The sequence below is a fragment of the Heterodontus francisci genome, chromosome 7 (assembly GCF_036365525.1).
Source record: "Heterodontus francisci isolate sHetFra1 chromosome 7, sHetFra1.hap1, whole genome shotgun sequence".
Taxonomy (NCBI): domain Eukaryota; kingdom Metazoa; phylum Chordata; class Chondrichthyes; order Heterodontiformes; family Heterodontidae; genus Heterodontus; species Heterodontus francisci.
The window spans coordinates 88,606,667-88,622,563 of NC_090377.1; the positions used below are offsets into that span (position 1 = coordinate 88,606,667).

The 15,897-nt window shown below is 41.1% G+C and overlaps 1 protein-coding gene across 9 annotated transcripts in view; it reads left to right on the forward strand.

Moving 5' to 3' along the window:
* Positions 1 to 15,897, forward strand: part of gulp1b (GULP PTB domain containing engulfment adaptor 1b) — a 475,365-nt gene that overhangs the window by 348,553 nt on the left and 110,915 nt on the right. For all 9 annotated transcript variants that reach the window (XM_068035589.1, XM_068035592.1, XM_068035597.1 and 6 more), the window contains 3 exons: positions 1,786 to 1,884; positions 13,146 to 13,283; positions 15,553 to 15,669. In XM_068035589.1, coding sequence (XP_067891690.1) covers positions 1,786 to 1,884; positions 13,146 to 13,283; positions 15,553 to 15,669 — 354 coding nt within the window. The remainder of the gene's footprint in view (positions 1 to 1,785; positions 1,885 to 13,145; positions 13,284 to 15,552; positions 15,670 to 15,897) is intronic.

The following is a 15,897-nucleotide window of genomic DNA, read 5'->3' on the forward strand; positions in this document are numbered from 1 at the left end:
ATTCCCTCAACGTCCAACTGGTCTGCGACCACAAGGACTTCCACCATGTGTGCGCTCACTTTCCCGGCAGTTGCCATGACTCCTTCATCCACCATCAAGCCAGGCTGTCTCAGATCTTCACTCCAACCCCCAAAGTGCATGGATGGATCCTATGGGACAAGGAATGAAGAGATGGCTACTGACCCCTCTACAGGAGCACCAGACAGAGGCACAGAGGTGATACAACCAATGCTACCTGCTCAGTAGGACAATCACTGAGCAGGCCATTGGGCTTCTGAAGATGCGATTCCAGTCAGGTGGTGCTTTCCAAAACCCTGCTGAAGGGGCCTCAGTCATTGTGGTGATCTTTTGCGCTCTCCAGAACATGGCTGTCCAGACATTGAGACATTGTGGACGTTGAGGCCAATGAGTCTCTGGAAGGAGACAGCTCAATGGGGGAGCTGCAGGAGCAGGGGAGTGAGAGAGGAGGAGTAAGTGGAGGGGGAGGGAGATGATGCTGAACAGAGAGGTGCCCCTGCTGCACCACGAGGTGGCCTCCTCCTGCTACTGTCCAGGAAGAGGACCTCCCTCCTCTCCCTCATGGCCTCCAGTATTAGATCCAGATCAGCTTCGATGAAGTGAGGGGCTGCCCTGCCCCAGATGCCAGGCTTCTGGCTTCCCTGTGACATTTGGCTTCCCTCTGGTGCAGTGGAAGGCTTTGGCACAAAACGCAGATCTGTCCCTCAGGGCAACCAACAGCCTCAGTGATGGCTGCCTTGGGAGTCTGAATGAGTCCCACATTTCACCTGATGCACCTCCATTGCTGTCCACACTGATTCTAAATGGACAGGAAACCCATCTCCATACCAATTAAGGGTTTCCCCATATGAAAATATGAACTTTAATCAGTTTCCTCTCGAAGGCAGGTTTCTCATCCAACACAAATCCGGCTCCTATTTCCCCATTCCTTGGTGAAAATTCAGCCCATTGTTGCAGTATTATGTTCAATATAAATGGATCACATTTAGCACCAGAGAACAACATAGAACATTATACTACCATATAAATGGAGTAAAGTACCTACTTCCATGGAAGACATCTGATCTATTGGAAAACTGAATAGCAAAAAAAGGAATTTTTGCGAATTTAATCATTTTCATAATTTTGGTTCTGGCTGCCATACTATTTCTGACAAATGCAGAACAGTTCTGCTTCCTTAAACAAGTTGTGTGAGGAGCTGACAGGTTAGTGAATAGAAAACATGGCTATCTTGCAGCAATCATGGTAACCGCCTCCTTGACTATGCTTCAGACCGTATTAATTTTATTGCATTGATAGTAGAATTGCTCTCAGTGACAGTGCAGTAAAGTGAACATGCTATTAATGAGTCAACTCAAGATGATAGCGATCATTGAAACACAGTTTGATAATGAACAGCAGGGACTGATAACGAGAACTGGCAGGATCAGGTTAAAATGATTGAACAAGTTACTCTGAAACCAGTTTGATCATCTAAGCCTTGTAAAGCAAAGAAAACTCACAAGAGTCATTGAAAGTCACAGTTGGCACCAACTGAACTTTTCAGGAATACAACTTCTGATATTCATGTATTTATTTAAGGATTTTCTAAAATGTCTGTCATTTTTAGTACAGTATCCACTTCCCAGATTATAATTTTAAGGAACCTTTTTTTATTTTTTTCATGTTGATGTAAATTATTTTCTAAATTGCAATTTGAACAAAACAAAAACTGGGGAATGTGTCAATGGTACAATTTTGACAGCTGTTTTATGTATTTTTTTTCAGTTTGCAAGGCACATAAAGAAATCGGAGGGTCAGAAGACTCCCAAAGTTGAATTGCAAATCTCCATCTATGGTGTCAAAATTTTAGACTCCAAAACAAAAGTAAGTAATTCTGTGATTTTAGGTAGTTAATAATTATCAAAAACTTAGACAAGTGAATTTCACAATTTGTAACAAGTTTTTATCAGAATCTGAGCATCTCACATGTGAAAAGTCAGAGCTAAAATAAACACATATTTGTTGTCAGAATATAGCAGTGCAAGATGTATTTATGCTTAATCCTAATTTATGAGAAATATGTTTGAGCAAACTTTAATTTGAGATAGACCATACAGAGGCCTGTGAGGTGGAATCTGAGGTGGTGGGGGGTATGTCGGAGGCCTTGCGGGAGGGAGAAGAGGTAGAAGTAGGATGCCTTGGGGGTTGCGGGGGAAGGATGGAGGTCTGGGGCTGATTGGAAGCCTCAGGGGGTGGGACAGGGAGTGGTGGTGAGAAAAGAGACCATAGGCCTCATGAGGGAGGGTGGGGGGAGGTTGCCCAATTGCAGTGGTTGCCCAGGCAGGCATGCTGAATCCAGCAAGTAGGCGTAAAGGCACTCACCTCCTGGATCTGACTGCCCTCACCTGGATATAGCTGCCGGGTTTCACGAGGTTCAGGAAACCTGGCTGTCTATTGTTAGATTCAAAAAACTGCATAATAGTAAGATTCAGTCTCATTATCATATTTAAAGTGCCAATCCACCTCTTTGGAGTGGGTTGGTCACTCGCTTACCTTCCTGCCTCAGTTAAAGCCGGATGTGGGCAAGTTGGAGAGGTTTGGGTCAGGATTCTGATTTTGAAGACTTTAATTCCCCTGCCACCTCCCCCCCACCCCCACTAACACCTGACCCAAACCCACTGTGATTTCTGTGATTAAAGCTCCCCCCCTCTGTCTCCCTGAAGACACACTGCACTTACTTTGGTTCAGATAGCTTAAGTGCAGGTTGACAGAGTTGAAGCTTGAAAACCCTAAATAGTGTTGAAGTTTAAGCAACTAAAATTCCAAAGTTTACCAGAGTAACCTGAAGCTGCTTGTGCAGATAGGACTATTCTAATTATCAGATTTTTGGATTATCTGGGTCTGAATGGGAAGAATCCCTGCATCCAGTTACAGTTCTGTCTCCTGAGGTTCTATTGTGAGCAAGGCCAGTTGCTCAGTCATCAACATGGAGTTCTGTTGACCAGTCTGGCTCAGACATCAGATACCTACTCTGCCACTGGGGCTTGATTTGGTTCTGAACTTCCATCACTGGGTGTATCATTTTGAAAGTAACTGGACTCCAAGGGAACCCCACCCATTACCAGCAGCACCCATTTCCCATGAGGTCTTGTTCCTCGCATGTCTTTGTGTGTTATAGTGAACCAATACAACTTCTTCTTTAATAGCAATCTTCAGCCCTTTAAGAGATGCTGCCACACCAATTTTATACTCAATAATCAAATGTGCTCTTTGGAAAAGCTTTTTATGTACCAGCTGCCTATTCAAATTAGGGGTAGGGACTCACCTCACAAAATTCAAGATGGCCTGTTCTGTCCTCTAACAAGATGAACATGGGTCAGCAAAATCTAATTTTTGCCAGACTGTCAGAAGTTGGAGCTTTGCAAAAGTGTCGTCTCGGGTACTGTCATGTTGTAATTGGCCAAAACTGACTAATGTCTTTTCACAATCTCTCCCTTGTATTTTCCTTTCACTTGCTCTCTGTGTCACTTTCTCTTTATCCCTGCTTTATAGTCCCTCTCATCTCTTACCATATTCCCCACTGTCTATCAGTATCAACATTGCAGCTGTTCCTCCTTTTAATTTTTTGTAATAAAGAAATCCCTCTTCACTGCTGCTTGTATGTGTGCTGGTGGCATTGAAGCTCATCTGATGCCAGCAGCATGGAACTCGAAACAGGTTGTGTTTACTGTATGCCATGCAGCTGAAGTTCACAGTTCATTAAATTTTGGTTAGCTGTCCTTCAGCTGTTTCTTACTGCCACTGCATGTCACACAATGCTACTGGTTTCCTCAGCTCGTTACTGTTGCTACCACAATATGTGGCCACAACTGAAAGATAATTCCCTGGCTGAGAAGTCAAAATCTAGGCTCTATGCTTCTCTCTCTGTTCCAGTTGTTGCTATTCTAACTAGGAGGGAAATCGTCACCTCTCAACAATTACAAATTCTCCTCCATACATCACTGGCTACTCTCAACATCCAAATATCAGACTCCTGGTGACCAAAATTCCAGGCTCACTCCTCCATCACAAATGAGCTGATGCTATAGTTGACAACCTCTTCTGGGTTGACCAACAGTGCCTCGCAATGGCAGATTAACCTCCCAGGCACTGATGTGTGTAATCCAGGAGAAAATAGGAAAGTAAAGTTGATGGGCAGTATCAGTGCCAGTACACTAATGACAGGAGGCGGAGCTTTGATGGGTGAGTGCAGAGGCTAACAGGCACAAGGCATGGAGGGGTTTCTGTTAGCAGGTTAGGCTGTGCTGGAGCCTATGTGAGCAATGTTAAGTTCCCAAATAATAGCTGTTCACAATTTGGCTACTGCAGTAGATGTTTTATGTAAGTATATATAATAATTTTTCTATTCCAATTGGTGGTGTATTTTCATTTGCTTCCCTGCCGCCACCCCACACCACCCCCAACTCCACCTTCCTCAGCATCATTTCATAAGTCTGGAGCCTACCTGTGAGGGAGCTAACCCATGATGAATGATTGGAAGCCACTGTTGGATTTTTGTTTTCTCCCTCAATCATTTCTCTCCCTGTCATTTTTCATTGAAATGGGGTGTGAAATGCTGCATCAATTTCCACCCTTCAGCTGCCACTGCCTTTGTGTGTGGTAAGATTGATAACCCATCCACATTGTCCTAGAGTGACCAGGCATGAAAGATTAATCTCCCATGCACTTCTGCGAGCAACCCAGGAGAAAATAGGGATCACACGTCACGCCTGTGAGTAAATGCATGAAGTTGGTGCAGTAATGGCCCCTGTCTGTCTGCCTCTCTCTCTCTATGTTCAGTGGATGATTAATACAACAGCGAGCCATCCTTAGCTTCCATCCCCCACGTTTCCTCAACAATGTAGATGCCAACAACGGCAGCTCAAGCTCCTGAAGAGACTACATAATTCTGTGATTTATACATAGATGTTACAACACAGAAATAGGCCATTCAAGCATAACAAATTTTCTATGCATTAACAGCATTAGGTCGTTCCTAAAAACTGCGATTTCTAACAATCCACCATGCAGTCAGCACTTGACCTTCAAAGTGAGCCCAAGGCAGCTTGTATTTTCAAAAGAGCACAATGATTGATGCCTGCTGATTTTCTTCCCTTGCTTGTTCTTTCTGGTTTTAAGAGCAGCTGCATGTCGGAGCAGAGTGCACTGTAATCAAGCCAGATCAAAAATGTAACTTTCCTGACTGAAAAATTGGCCAGATTTTTTTAAATTTTAAATTTAAAAAATTCTTCTCAGAGTCCAAACAATAAGTACCCTGGAATTGTTTTTCCAATTGAGCTTTGAGTTGTAGGTGTACAACATCATTGAGTTCAATGCATTTTTTTTTTTCAAAATTGAGCAAATACATTTTCATTTTTGCTACAAGTGGTGAACACTGTACAAAGATTCTGCTGCTGTTTTTGTTGCATGATGTGTTTTAAATCATTTTAGTTTAATAAGGAGTTACATTCTAGCAAAGATATGAATGTGTGTAAAGCTTGACTAAATCCTGTTAATGTTACTTTAAATGTGCCTGGGTCTTATTCCAGGTTTCCTTTTGTAAACTGAAATTGTCAAGAAAAACAAAGCTGCAAATGCTGTAAATTTCAAACATAAATGGAAAATGCTGAAAATACTCACTTCAGTGGTGCATTCTGGGACTTGTAATCCAGAGAACACAAGGATGATTTTCACTGCCTTCACCTGCTGCTAGTCAGCCAGCAATATAAAAATAGATTATAAGAGCTTTTATAAGTACATAAAAAGCAAGATAGTAACTAAAGTGGATGTTGGTCCCTTAGAGGCAGAGACAGGAGAAATCATCATGGGGAATGAGGAAATGGCAGAGACATTGAACAAATATTTTGTGTCTGTCTTCACAGTCCAAGACGCAAGTTCCATACCAGAAATAGGCAGTAACCTAGAGTCTAAAAAGAGTGAGGAAATTAAGGATAAAAGCAAAATACTGCGGATTCTGGAAATCTGAAATAAAAACAAGAAATGCTGGAAATACTCAGCAGGTCTGGCAGCATCTGTGGAAAGAGAAGCAGGGTTAACGTTTCGGGTCAGTTCCGAACCAGTTCCGAAGAAGGGTCACTGACCCGAAATGTTAACTCTGCTTCTCTTTCCACAGATGCTGCCAGACCTGCTGAGTATTTCCAGCATTTCTTGTTTTTATTATAGAGGAAATTAAGGATGTTGATATCAGCTAAGAAAAAGTATTGGAGAAACTTGAGGGACTAAAATCTGACCAGTTCCCGGACCAGTTGGCCTACATCCTAGGGTTCTAAAAGAGATAGCTGCAGAGATAGTGGATGCGCTGGCTATGATTTTCCAGAATTCCTTAGATTCAGGAATGGTCCCGTCAAATTGAAAGTTGGCAAATTTTATGCCGCTTTTCAAGAAAGGAGGTAGAGAGAAAACAGGGAACTACAGGCCAGTTAGCCTAACATCAGTCATTGGGAAGATGCTGGAAACTATTATTAAAGAAGTCTTAACATACTATGCTTTACCAAGTGCAATGATCAGAACAAGTCAGCATGGTTTTACTAAAGGGAGATCCTGTTTGACAAATTTATTAGAGTTTTTTGAGGATGTAATTAGTAGGGTAGATAAAGGGGAACCAGTAGATTTAGTATACCTGGATTTTCAAAAGGCATTCGATAAGCTGCCACATAAAAGATTAATAGACAAGATAAGGGCTCATGGTGTTGGGAGTAATATATTAGCGTGGATAGAGGATTGGTTAACAGACAAGAAGCAGAGAGTGGGCATAAATGGGGCATTTTCAAGTTGGCAGGCAGTACCGCAAGAATCAGTGCTGGGGCCTTAGCTATTTACACTCTATATTAGTGACTTGGATGAAGAGACAGAGAGTAATGTATCTAAGTTTGCTGATGATACAAAGCTCAGTGGAAAGGGTAGCTGTGGGGAGAATGTAGAGAGGCTGCAAAGAAATATAGGCAGGTTAAGTCAGTGGGCAACAAGATGGCAAATGGAGTATAATGTAGGGAAGTGTGAAGTTTTTCACTTTGGTCATAAAAATAGAAAAGCACAATATTTTTTAAAAGGTGTGAAACTGGTAAGTGTTGATGTTCAGAGAGACTTGGGGTACTATTACAAGGAATGCACAAAGTTAACATGACAGTGCAGCAGGCTATTAGGAAGGCAAATGGCATGTTGGCCTTTATTGCAAGGGGATTGGAGTATAGGAATAAAGAAGTCTGACTAAAATTGTACAGGGCTTTGGTGAGACCGCACCTGGAATACTGTGTGCAGTTTTGGTCTCCACATTTAAGAAAGGATAAACTTGCACTGGAGGCAGTGCAGCGAAGATTTACTAAATTGGTCCCTGTGTTGAGGGGCTGAGTAAATTGGGCCTATATTCTCTGGAATTTAGAAGAATGAGAAGCGATCTAATTGAGACATACAAAATTCTGAAAGGGCTTGACAGGGTAGAAGCTGAGATTGTTTCCGCTGGTCGGGGAATCTAGAACACAGGGACACAGTCTCAGGATAAGGGGTCAATCATTCAGGACTGAGATGAGGAGAAATTACGACACTCAAAGGGTTGTGAATCTTTGGAATTCTCTACCCCAGAGAGTTGTGGATGCTCCATCATTGAATACATTTAAGGCTCGGATAGATAGATCTTTGGCCTCACAGGGAATCGGAATATGGGGAGCGGGCAGTAAAGTGGAATTGGAGCCCAAGATCATCCAAGATCGCTTTGAATGGCGGAGCAAGCTCGATGGGCCATATGGTCTACTTCTGCTCCTATTTCTTGTGTTCTTGTGCTAATGGGATGGTAAGGGAGTAGTAATGGCCTGAAAATAAGATTGATGGCCTTACTGCCCCATCAACATCAGTGATGCAGCCAGCTCCATTTTGAAGGGGGCCTAACGCAAGGTGTCCAAAGTGCCCACCTGTTTCAAGTGATAGGAACCTTTTAATGTGAAAATTGGTGTCCTAGAAAGTAAATAGGATTTCAGTTGCCATTTTAGGTTGGAACCTCCATGAACACACTTCCACCAGTTCCATAGGTGGTGGAAGCTAAGAAGCCCGCCAAAAAGAAGTGCCAAGTTATTTTTTGGTCAGCCGAGGTGCAGTTTTGCTACCCTGGAGCCCACAAAAATCATCTGGGATGCTGTCAGCCCAGAATCCCCATCCTCTGCAATCGTGACACTCTCCCCCATCCCCTGCAACTTTACTTACTGGCAATCCTGTCATGAATGCCAGTCGCATATGGCCTCAATTGTACTGATGGATACCATGTGATCACCCTTCAAGGCTATCCGGGGAGTGTACAAGGTCACAGAAGAAATGCAAGCAGTTGATTGACTCACGCTGCAGATCCTACGCTTCCTGCATGTATGAATGGCAGTTTTGGCTCTGCCCAGGAGCAGACCCAATGGGAGGTCCTCCTGCTCAACCCCTTCAGTACCAAGTGACCCAAAATCAGGAACATGGGGCTGAGGAAACAGGAAAGGTTAAGGAGCAACCCCTTTGAATAATGAAAGAGGAGCTATAATCTCTTTCCCTGCAAATAAATGTAGAAAAACATTTTCCTCCATGCCACAGAATGGAAATGTTCCCTGGGTATCCATGAAGGGCCATAGGTGGGTGCTGTTAGTCACTGCTGCATGCAGCACTCTTCACCCCAGGCCCCCAGTGCTGCAGTGAAGGATGCCCAGGTTTCCACTGGTGGTGCTTGCCTCCTTCGCCAGCTGCAAGATGTTTCACCATAGTGAGTTTCAGACCCCCACTGCCCTCTGCGTGAAACATTTTTCCTCATCCTCCCTCTAATCCTTCTACCAATCACTTTAGTCCCTTAGTCACTGACCCCTCAGCTAAGGTAAATAGACCCTTCCCATCCATTCTATCCAGGCCACTCACAATTTTGTACATCTCAGTCAAATCTCCCCTCAGCTTCCTCTTTTCCAGGGAGAACAACCCCAGCCTATCCAATCTTTCCGCAGAGCTGCAATTTTTCATTCCTGGCAACATCTTGTAAATCTCCTCTGTACCCTCTCTAGTGCAATTACATCCTTTCTGGAATGAGGTGACCAGAACTGCACACAGTACTCAAATTGTAGCCTAACTAATGTTTTTTATATAGTTCCATCATAATCTCCCTACTGTTATATTCTATGCCTCGGCTAATAAAGGAAAGGATTCCATATGCCTTCTTCACCTTATCTACTTGTTCTGCTATTCAGGGTTCGGTGGACATACACTTTGAGGTCCCTCACTTCCTCTACACCTCTCAGTATCCTCCCATTAATTTTGTATTCCTTTGCCTTGTTGACCTCCCCAAATGCATCACCTCACACTTCTCCGGGTTAAATTCCATTTGCCACTTTTCTATCCACTTGAGCAGTCCATTGATATTTTCCTGCAGTCTCCATCTCGCCATCAACCACACGGCCAATTTTTGTGCCGTCTGCGAACTTCTTGATCATTCTCCTTACATTTATGTCCAAATCATTAATGTATACCATAAAAAGCAGGGGACCTAGTACTGAGCCCTGTGGCACCCCACTGAAAACAGCTTTCCAGTTACAAAAACATCCATCAACAATTACCCTTTGTTTCCTGCCACTGAGCCAATTTTGTATTCAGCTTGCTACATTCCCCTGGATCCCATGGGCTTTTATTTTTTTTTTACTAGGCTGCCATATGTCAAAAGCCTTGCTAAAATCCATGTAGACCACATCAACTGCACGACCCTCATCAATCATCCTTGTTACTTCCTCAAAAAATTCAATAAAGTTAGTCAGACACGACCTTCCCTTAACAAATCCCTGCTGACTATCCATGATTAATCCATGCCTTTCTAAGTGACAGTTTATCCTGTCTCTCAGAATTGATTCCAATCATTTTCCCACTACCAAGGTTCGACTGGCTGACCTATGATTATTCAGTCTATTCCTCACTCCCTTTTTAAACAAAGGTACAATGTTAGCAGACCTCTAATCCTCCAATCCTCCGGCACCACACCTGTATCCAGTTAGGATTTGAAAATGATGGTAAGATCTTCCGCTATTTCCTCCCTGGCTTCTTTTAACATTTCATCTGGCCCTGGTGATTTATCCACTTTCAAGGATGCTAATCCTCTTAATACTTCCTCTGTCCCTATGTTATCACATCCGATACTTCGCATTCCTCCTCCGTAACTACAGTGTCTGCATTGTTCCCCTCTATTGTGAAGACAGATGCAAACTATTCATTAAGAACCATACCCACATCTTCCACCTCCACACATAGGTTACATTTTTGGTCTTTTATGGGCCCTACTCTTTCGTTAGTTATCCTGTTACTCTAATGTATTGATAAATCATCTATGGGTTCTCCTTGATTTTACTTGCCAATATTCTTTCATGCCCTCTCTTTGCTTTCCTAATTTCCTTTTGGATTTCACCCCTCTACTTCCTATACTCCTCTCGGCTTTCTGAAGCATTGTAAAGTAGTGGTGATCAGTTGTTTTTCAGATTGGTGAGATGTATAGCAGTATTCCCCCAGGGTCAGTCTTGGGGCCAGTGCTCTTTTTGATATAAATGTCCTGGACTTGAGAATATAGGGCATAATTTCAAAGTTTGCTGATATCATGAAACCAGAAATGTAGTCAACAGTGAGGAGCATAGTAACAGACTTCAGGAGGACATAGGCTGGTGAAGTGGGCAGATACATGGCAGATGAAATTTAATGCAGGAAAATGATGAAGTGATTTGTTTTGGTGCAATTTTAATGGGTGTGCAGGAAAAGTGACACCTCGGGGTGGAAGTGATTTCTGTCCAATTTCCCTCCCCACTCCCCCCCACCCCCCCAATCCCCAGCAGTTAGGCTGGAGATGAGCACAACGCCAAAAGAAAATCCCATGGCCCTGATATTCCTCACAAACCACAGAGTCTGCTGGAGAATAAGTGAGAGATAAAAACATTTAAAAAGTTATAGGGTGAATGGGCAGTTTATTTTCGTATTCAGTCCCTAATGAGATATAGACACTATTTTGATATGATTAGTCAGTCTTGTAGCTGATTGCTCACAGGTAGTTTATAGAACAGTTTCCAGTACTTTGTGCTGGAGCCACCCAAAATTCGATAAACCTGCATAAATTTACATCCAGCATAAATTGATTTTCTATGATCTTTTCTGCTGGTTTAAAAAGCATTGCACTGGAAACCATCACCGTCTGCCAAACTGGCCTGGTTTGTTGCTTTTTGGAAAGGTTGCAGGTTTCCATGTATTTATAAAATACCAGTTCTAGGTGAGTCTGTAAATTCCTTTACTAACAAAAAATAATCTGCAATAACTTTGGCATGAAATGACTGAGTTCCTTTTCTTTTTAATACTTTTGACACTTTGAAGCATGTAATATTCCCAAACCCTTATGTAGATGAATATAAGGACGGGAACTTTTAAAAGGAACCTGGCAGGAAAGAATTCAGTAAGAGAATATCTCATCCCCTTTCAACAAGTACAGTTACTGGACTTTTTTTCCCTTCCTCCCATCCCCACCTCCTCAAAAATAAATTTTATTTTTATGGAAATTGTGAAATAAGTAGCTATTTGTTGTCTTTTGTTTTCATGCCATTATGTTTAATTCTTTCCATGTAATAGTTTGTTGTATTTTCCTTAATTTTGCTCCTTGTTTCATTTGTATTATTTTTCTTTTTTAAGTCTTCTCTATTGGCTGCCATTAAATGGAGTTAAGACACTAGTGATTTGGAATAACTCATTGCAGCATCAGTTGGTTGGAAGGAATGATAGGTTAGTGTGTCATTGCAAGAAAACCACCTATGTAAAGTGATATGCATCGTATCTGATTCCTAATTACTCAGTGTGTTTAGTTAGCCTTTAGCATTATTTTTTTCATTCTCAAGTGCAAACCTAACCACTGTACGATGTAAAATTTTTAATATATCACAGTTATTAATTATGTCATGGTTCACTGTCACTTAGCTGATGCAGATAGTGGGTGCTATTACAGTTACCATTGCTTAAAAAAAGACCCCAAATTGAAAACTAAAATAACATCCATGAATTTCACTCTGTATATTGGGAAAGTATGCTCAAGTACTTTCAAGAGTGTAATCACACCTTGGGTTGCTGGTGATGAATATAAATTATGTTAGCCACATTTTTACAACTCTTAATGTCATTTGGCCCTTCATTGGATAGCTATCCATTAATATTTGCTGGTGTTTGGAAAATGGGAAGATTTAGATTCAATGAATGAAAAGAATGTAACAAAATTACACCTATTTTATGTCATGGATAAATATCTGCTATGAGCATTTTAGGCCATAGGTACAAAAACAGCTATTCCTGAGGATCTACCAATCTACTTGAAATCTTTCCTTGAACTTCTTCCCACCTCATCTGCCTGCTTCCCCTGTCTTATGCAGTGTATACAGTTGTAGATTGTGGGAATCTCATGGGTATGAAGGGTAGAAGGCATCTCAAAGAGAACTGGATATGGGATTTTGATGGACAAAGGCTGAGGGGAGGGAGGATTTTTCCAAAAAATGTGGAGGTCTCAGAAAATGATACTGGAGTTTCTTTAAGAAGATCAGAGGAAAGAAAGACCTTGATTGCAAGCAAAAGAGGGAGAAAAATTACCCTAACTATTTTTCTGATTCCAGATCATTTTCAAAATTGAGGAAAATCTTCTGAAATGTTTTAAAAGTTGATGATTGTGTGCAATTTCAATAAGTAAAACAGTGCCAAGAAGGGTAATGTGCTGCAATAAAAGATGTGTTGCAATTGTAACCTTGTTGTGGGTATCCCCACCTTGCTGCTCCTGTCATCTGTATGTGAGAGATGGAGAATCTGTATGACAGAGATAGGTAGAGAATTATGGAGCAAAATGGTGCAGTCTGGGTTGATTAGGGTCCATGCAGATCAAAATGAGACATGTTAATTGGAACCAATGAGGCATGTTAATTAGAGCAAATGAGCCTACTTCTAAATGCTCGCTCCATTCAGGATCTGTAAGGTATATCTAGTTAGTAAATGTTACTGATTTCAGCTTTTGTGACTGTATCTATTTTCCATTATTTATAATTCTAAGTGATTAAAAGGTACAATTTTTGTTTACATTGCAGGAAATTCTGCATAATTGCCAGTTGCACCGAATATCTTTCTGTGCTGATGACAAAACTGACAAGAAGATATTTACTTTTATTTGCAAGGATGCTGAGTCAAATAAACACATGTGTTATGTGTTTGACAGTGAAAAGTGTGTAAGTATACAACACAATGAACTGTTATGTTATAGGCCAATCTGCTGAGAAAGTTCTTACGATAGAATGTAATGCTGTACACGTGTAATACAATTCATAAGTATGATTGATTGACTATACGTGTTTCATATGTTTATATTTTTTGTAAAATATATGTGTTAATCCAGTGAGCTGCAAGTTGCAAATGAGCATCCAAATCCGGCTTGCCACATTCAGTCTTTTAGCTGCAGCTGCACTGTTTGACTTCATTAACAGCAGGAATCCCAGAAAAGATGAGACTGTGGCTGGGATTGCTATTGAGACTACCAGCAGCAGAAACGACAAGAGGAAGCATGACAGCACAGACCTGTGGAGGTTCAAAGAAGGCGGGAAGGACATAGATTCAAGAGGGCCTTGCAACATGTGGGTCTTCTGAAGTAGGATGTTTTACCTGACCATGACCAAGGAGCAGTGTGTGAGGAGGCTGCCCTTCAACAGACAAGCAGTCACTGACCTATGTCACCTGTTGGCAGCGGGAATTGGAATCAAACACGAGAGCACACACAGCCTGCCTGTGGCTGTGAAGGTTTTGGTGACATTCAACATCTGTGCTACAGGCTCATTGCAGACTGCAACAGTTCACAGCAGAAAAATCAGTTGGCTTGCTGTCCATACAGCGATCACACAGGTGACAGATTCCCTTTTGCAAGGAGTCAACAATACCATACTCTTCCAATGCAGGCTGCTGATCAGGAGGAGAAAGCCCTTGGATTGCACCAAGTAAAGGGTGTAATTGACAGAACACGCAATTCAGTGTATTTTCCCCTTCAAGTACCGGTAAAGTTTTACAATAGGAAGCAGCTTCATTCCCTGAATATTCAACTGAGAGCACTTGAATTGAATTTGGCAGAGATGCCATTTCTTTTAATTGCAGTTGCCTTTTAAATCCTTATATCTTATGACTGAATTTGTCTGAGAGAGGGGCTGCTGCTTACTTTGTACTAAGATAATTTGAGCCAGATAATCTGATCAGGCATTAGGTGTGTTATGAACTGATTATTAGTGCCGTGAACGTACCTGGTTTTGCCTTGTGGGGCCATATTTGTTACCTTTACAAAGGTTTCATTTTTGGATGTATATTTCAGCCTTTGCAGGAGTTGTTTGGGTATCAAAAATATTGTAAAATCCAGTGGCTAACACAGTGGTAGCAGGAAACTAATATTTTGGCCAAAGGACCAAACAGCATAACACTCAAATGACCTGCTTCATGGCTATGAAGTTGAGGTGGTGTTGCAGAAGATGATAGCCAGAAAGGAGACCCTTTTTAACTTCCCAAGTCAACCTCCATGTAGTGCTGTATTGTGGCACCTGATGGGGGTGGTAGCAAATAAGCTGAGGATAAGGCAGTTACTCTCACTCGCAGTGTCAACCCACATTGTCCTTTTGCTACATATGTCCTTGTAGCAGATGTCACAGTTATGTCACTGCCTCATCTGACAAATCCAATAGATGTCTTTTGCCTGTAAATGTAGATGTGAGAGTACTACGAGATAGGCATGAGCATTTCAGGGTTGAGTGGGAATCCTTCTGCTGCTTCATTTCAGCTAAAAGATAAATAAGGGGAATTCCATAGGGCAACACATTATGCTAATACTGTGAATGTTCCATTGGCACTGAGTAAATTTGTACTAACCAGGGAAAAAAGAAGCAAATACTGTGAAAAAACAGAATTGTAATTAATTTGTGCTGGCAAATATGTTGTAGATAATATTGTTACCAATTGTTATTTTTGATATTTACATGTACCAAAAAATATTGCATAAAACTTTTTTTAAAAGGCTGTGTTTTACCTATTGAGTCAATAATGTTTTCTGAAAATGGTGATTATACATGTGATCAGAAAAACAAGTATTTATCTTAAAAGAAAAACCAATCAATTTAAGCAGAACCATGTTATTCCAAATTATGTGGCTATCAGAAGTATTACAAATATGTTTTTGGTTTTATGCAAGTTGATTCCCCAAGCTTTTAGACTCTGATATGTACCCATGGCACATTAGTACATTGATTGTTTGAATCAGATAGAATATATAACCACTTGTGATATTTCCAATTCAGAATGCTTGTTCATTAATCTTATGTTGAAGAAATAAAGAAATTTATACATTGTCCTTCATGATCACAGGACATCCCAAAGCACTTACAGCCAATGGAATACTTTTGATGTGTCGTCATTGTTGCAATATCAAAATTTTAGACACTGGTTGAGAATTTTTTTAATCTGTTATAGGCTGAAGAAATAACATTAACTATTGGCCAAGCTTTTGACTTAGCCTACAAGAAGTTTCTGGAAACGGGAGGAAAAGATGTTGAGACAAGAAAACAGATTGCCAATTTACAGAAAAGAGTGAGTTTTAAATAGTTAAGCTATCGAATTTAATGCATTGAAATAATGCCACTTTAAATTGATCGATCCAAAGTAATATTCATTGTCAGCTGTGAACAGCTCCAACAGTGTTGTTCTCAAAGCTTTTGGACATGTTTTCATATTAACTTATGACAAAATTACAATTCTGGTGATATCTATGTAGTATGTAAGGCATATAATGGTACTATCTATCCAATCTTGTATACT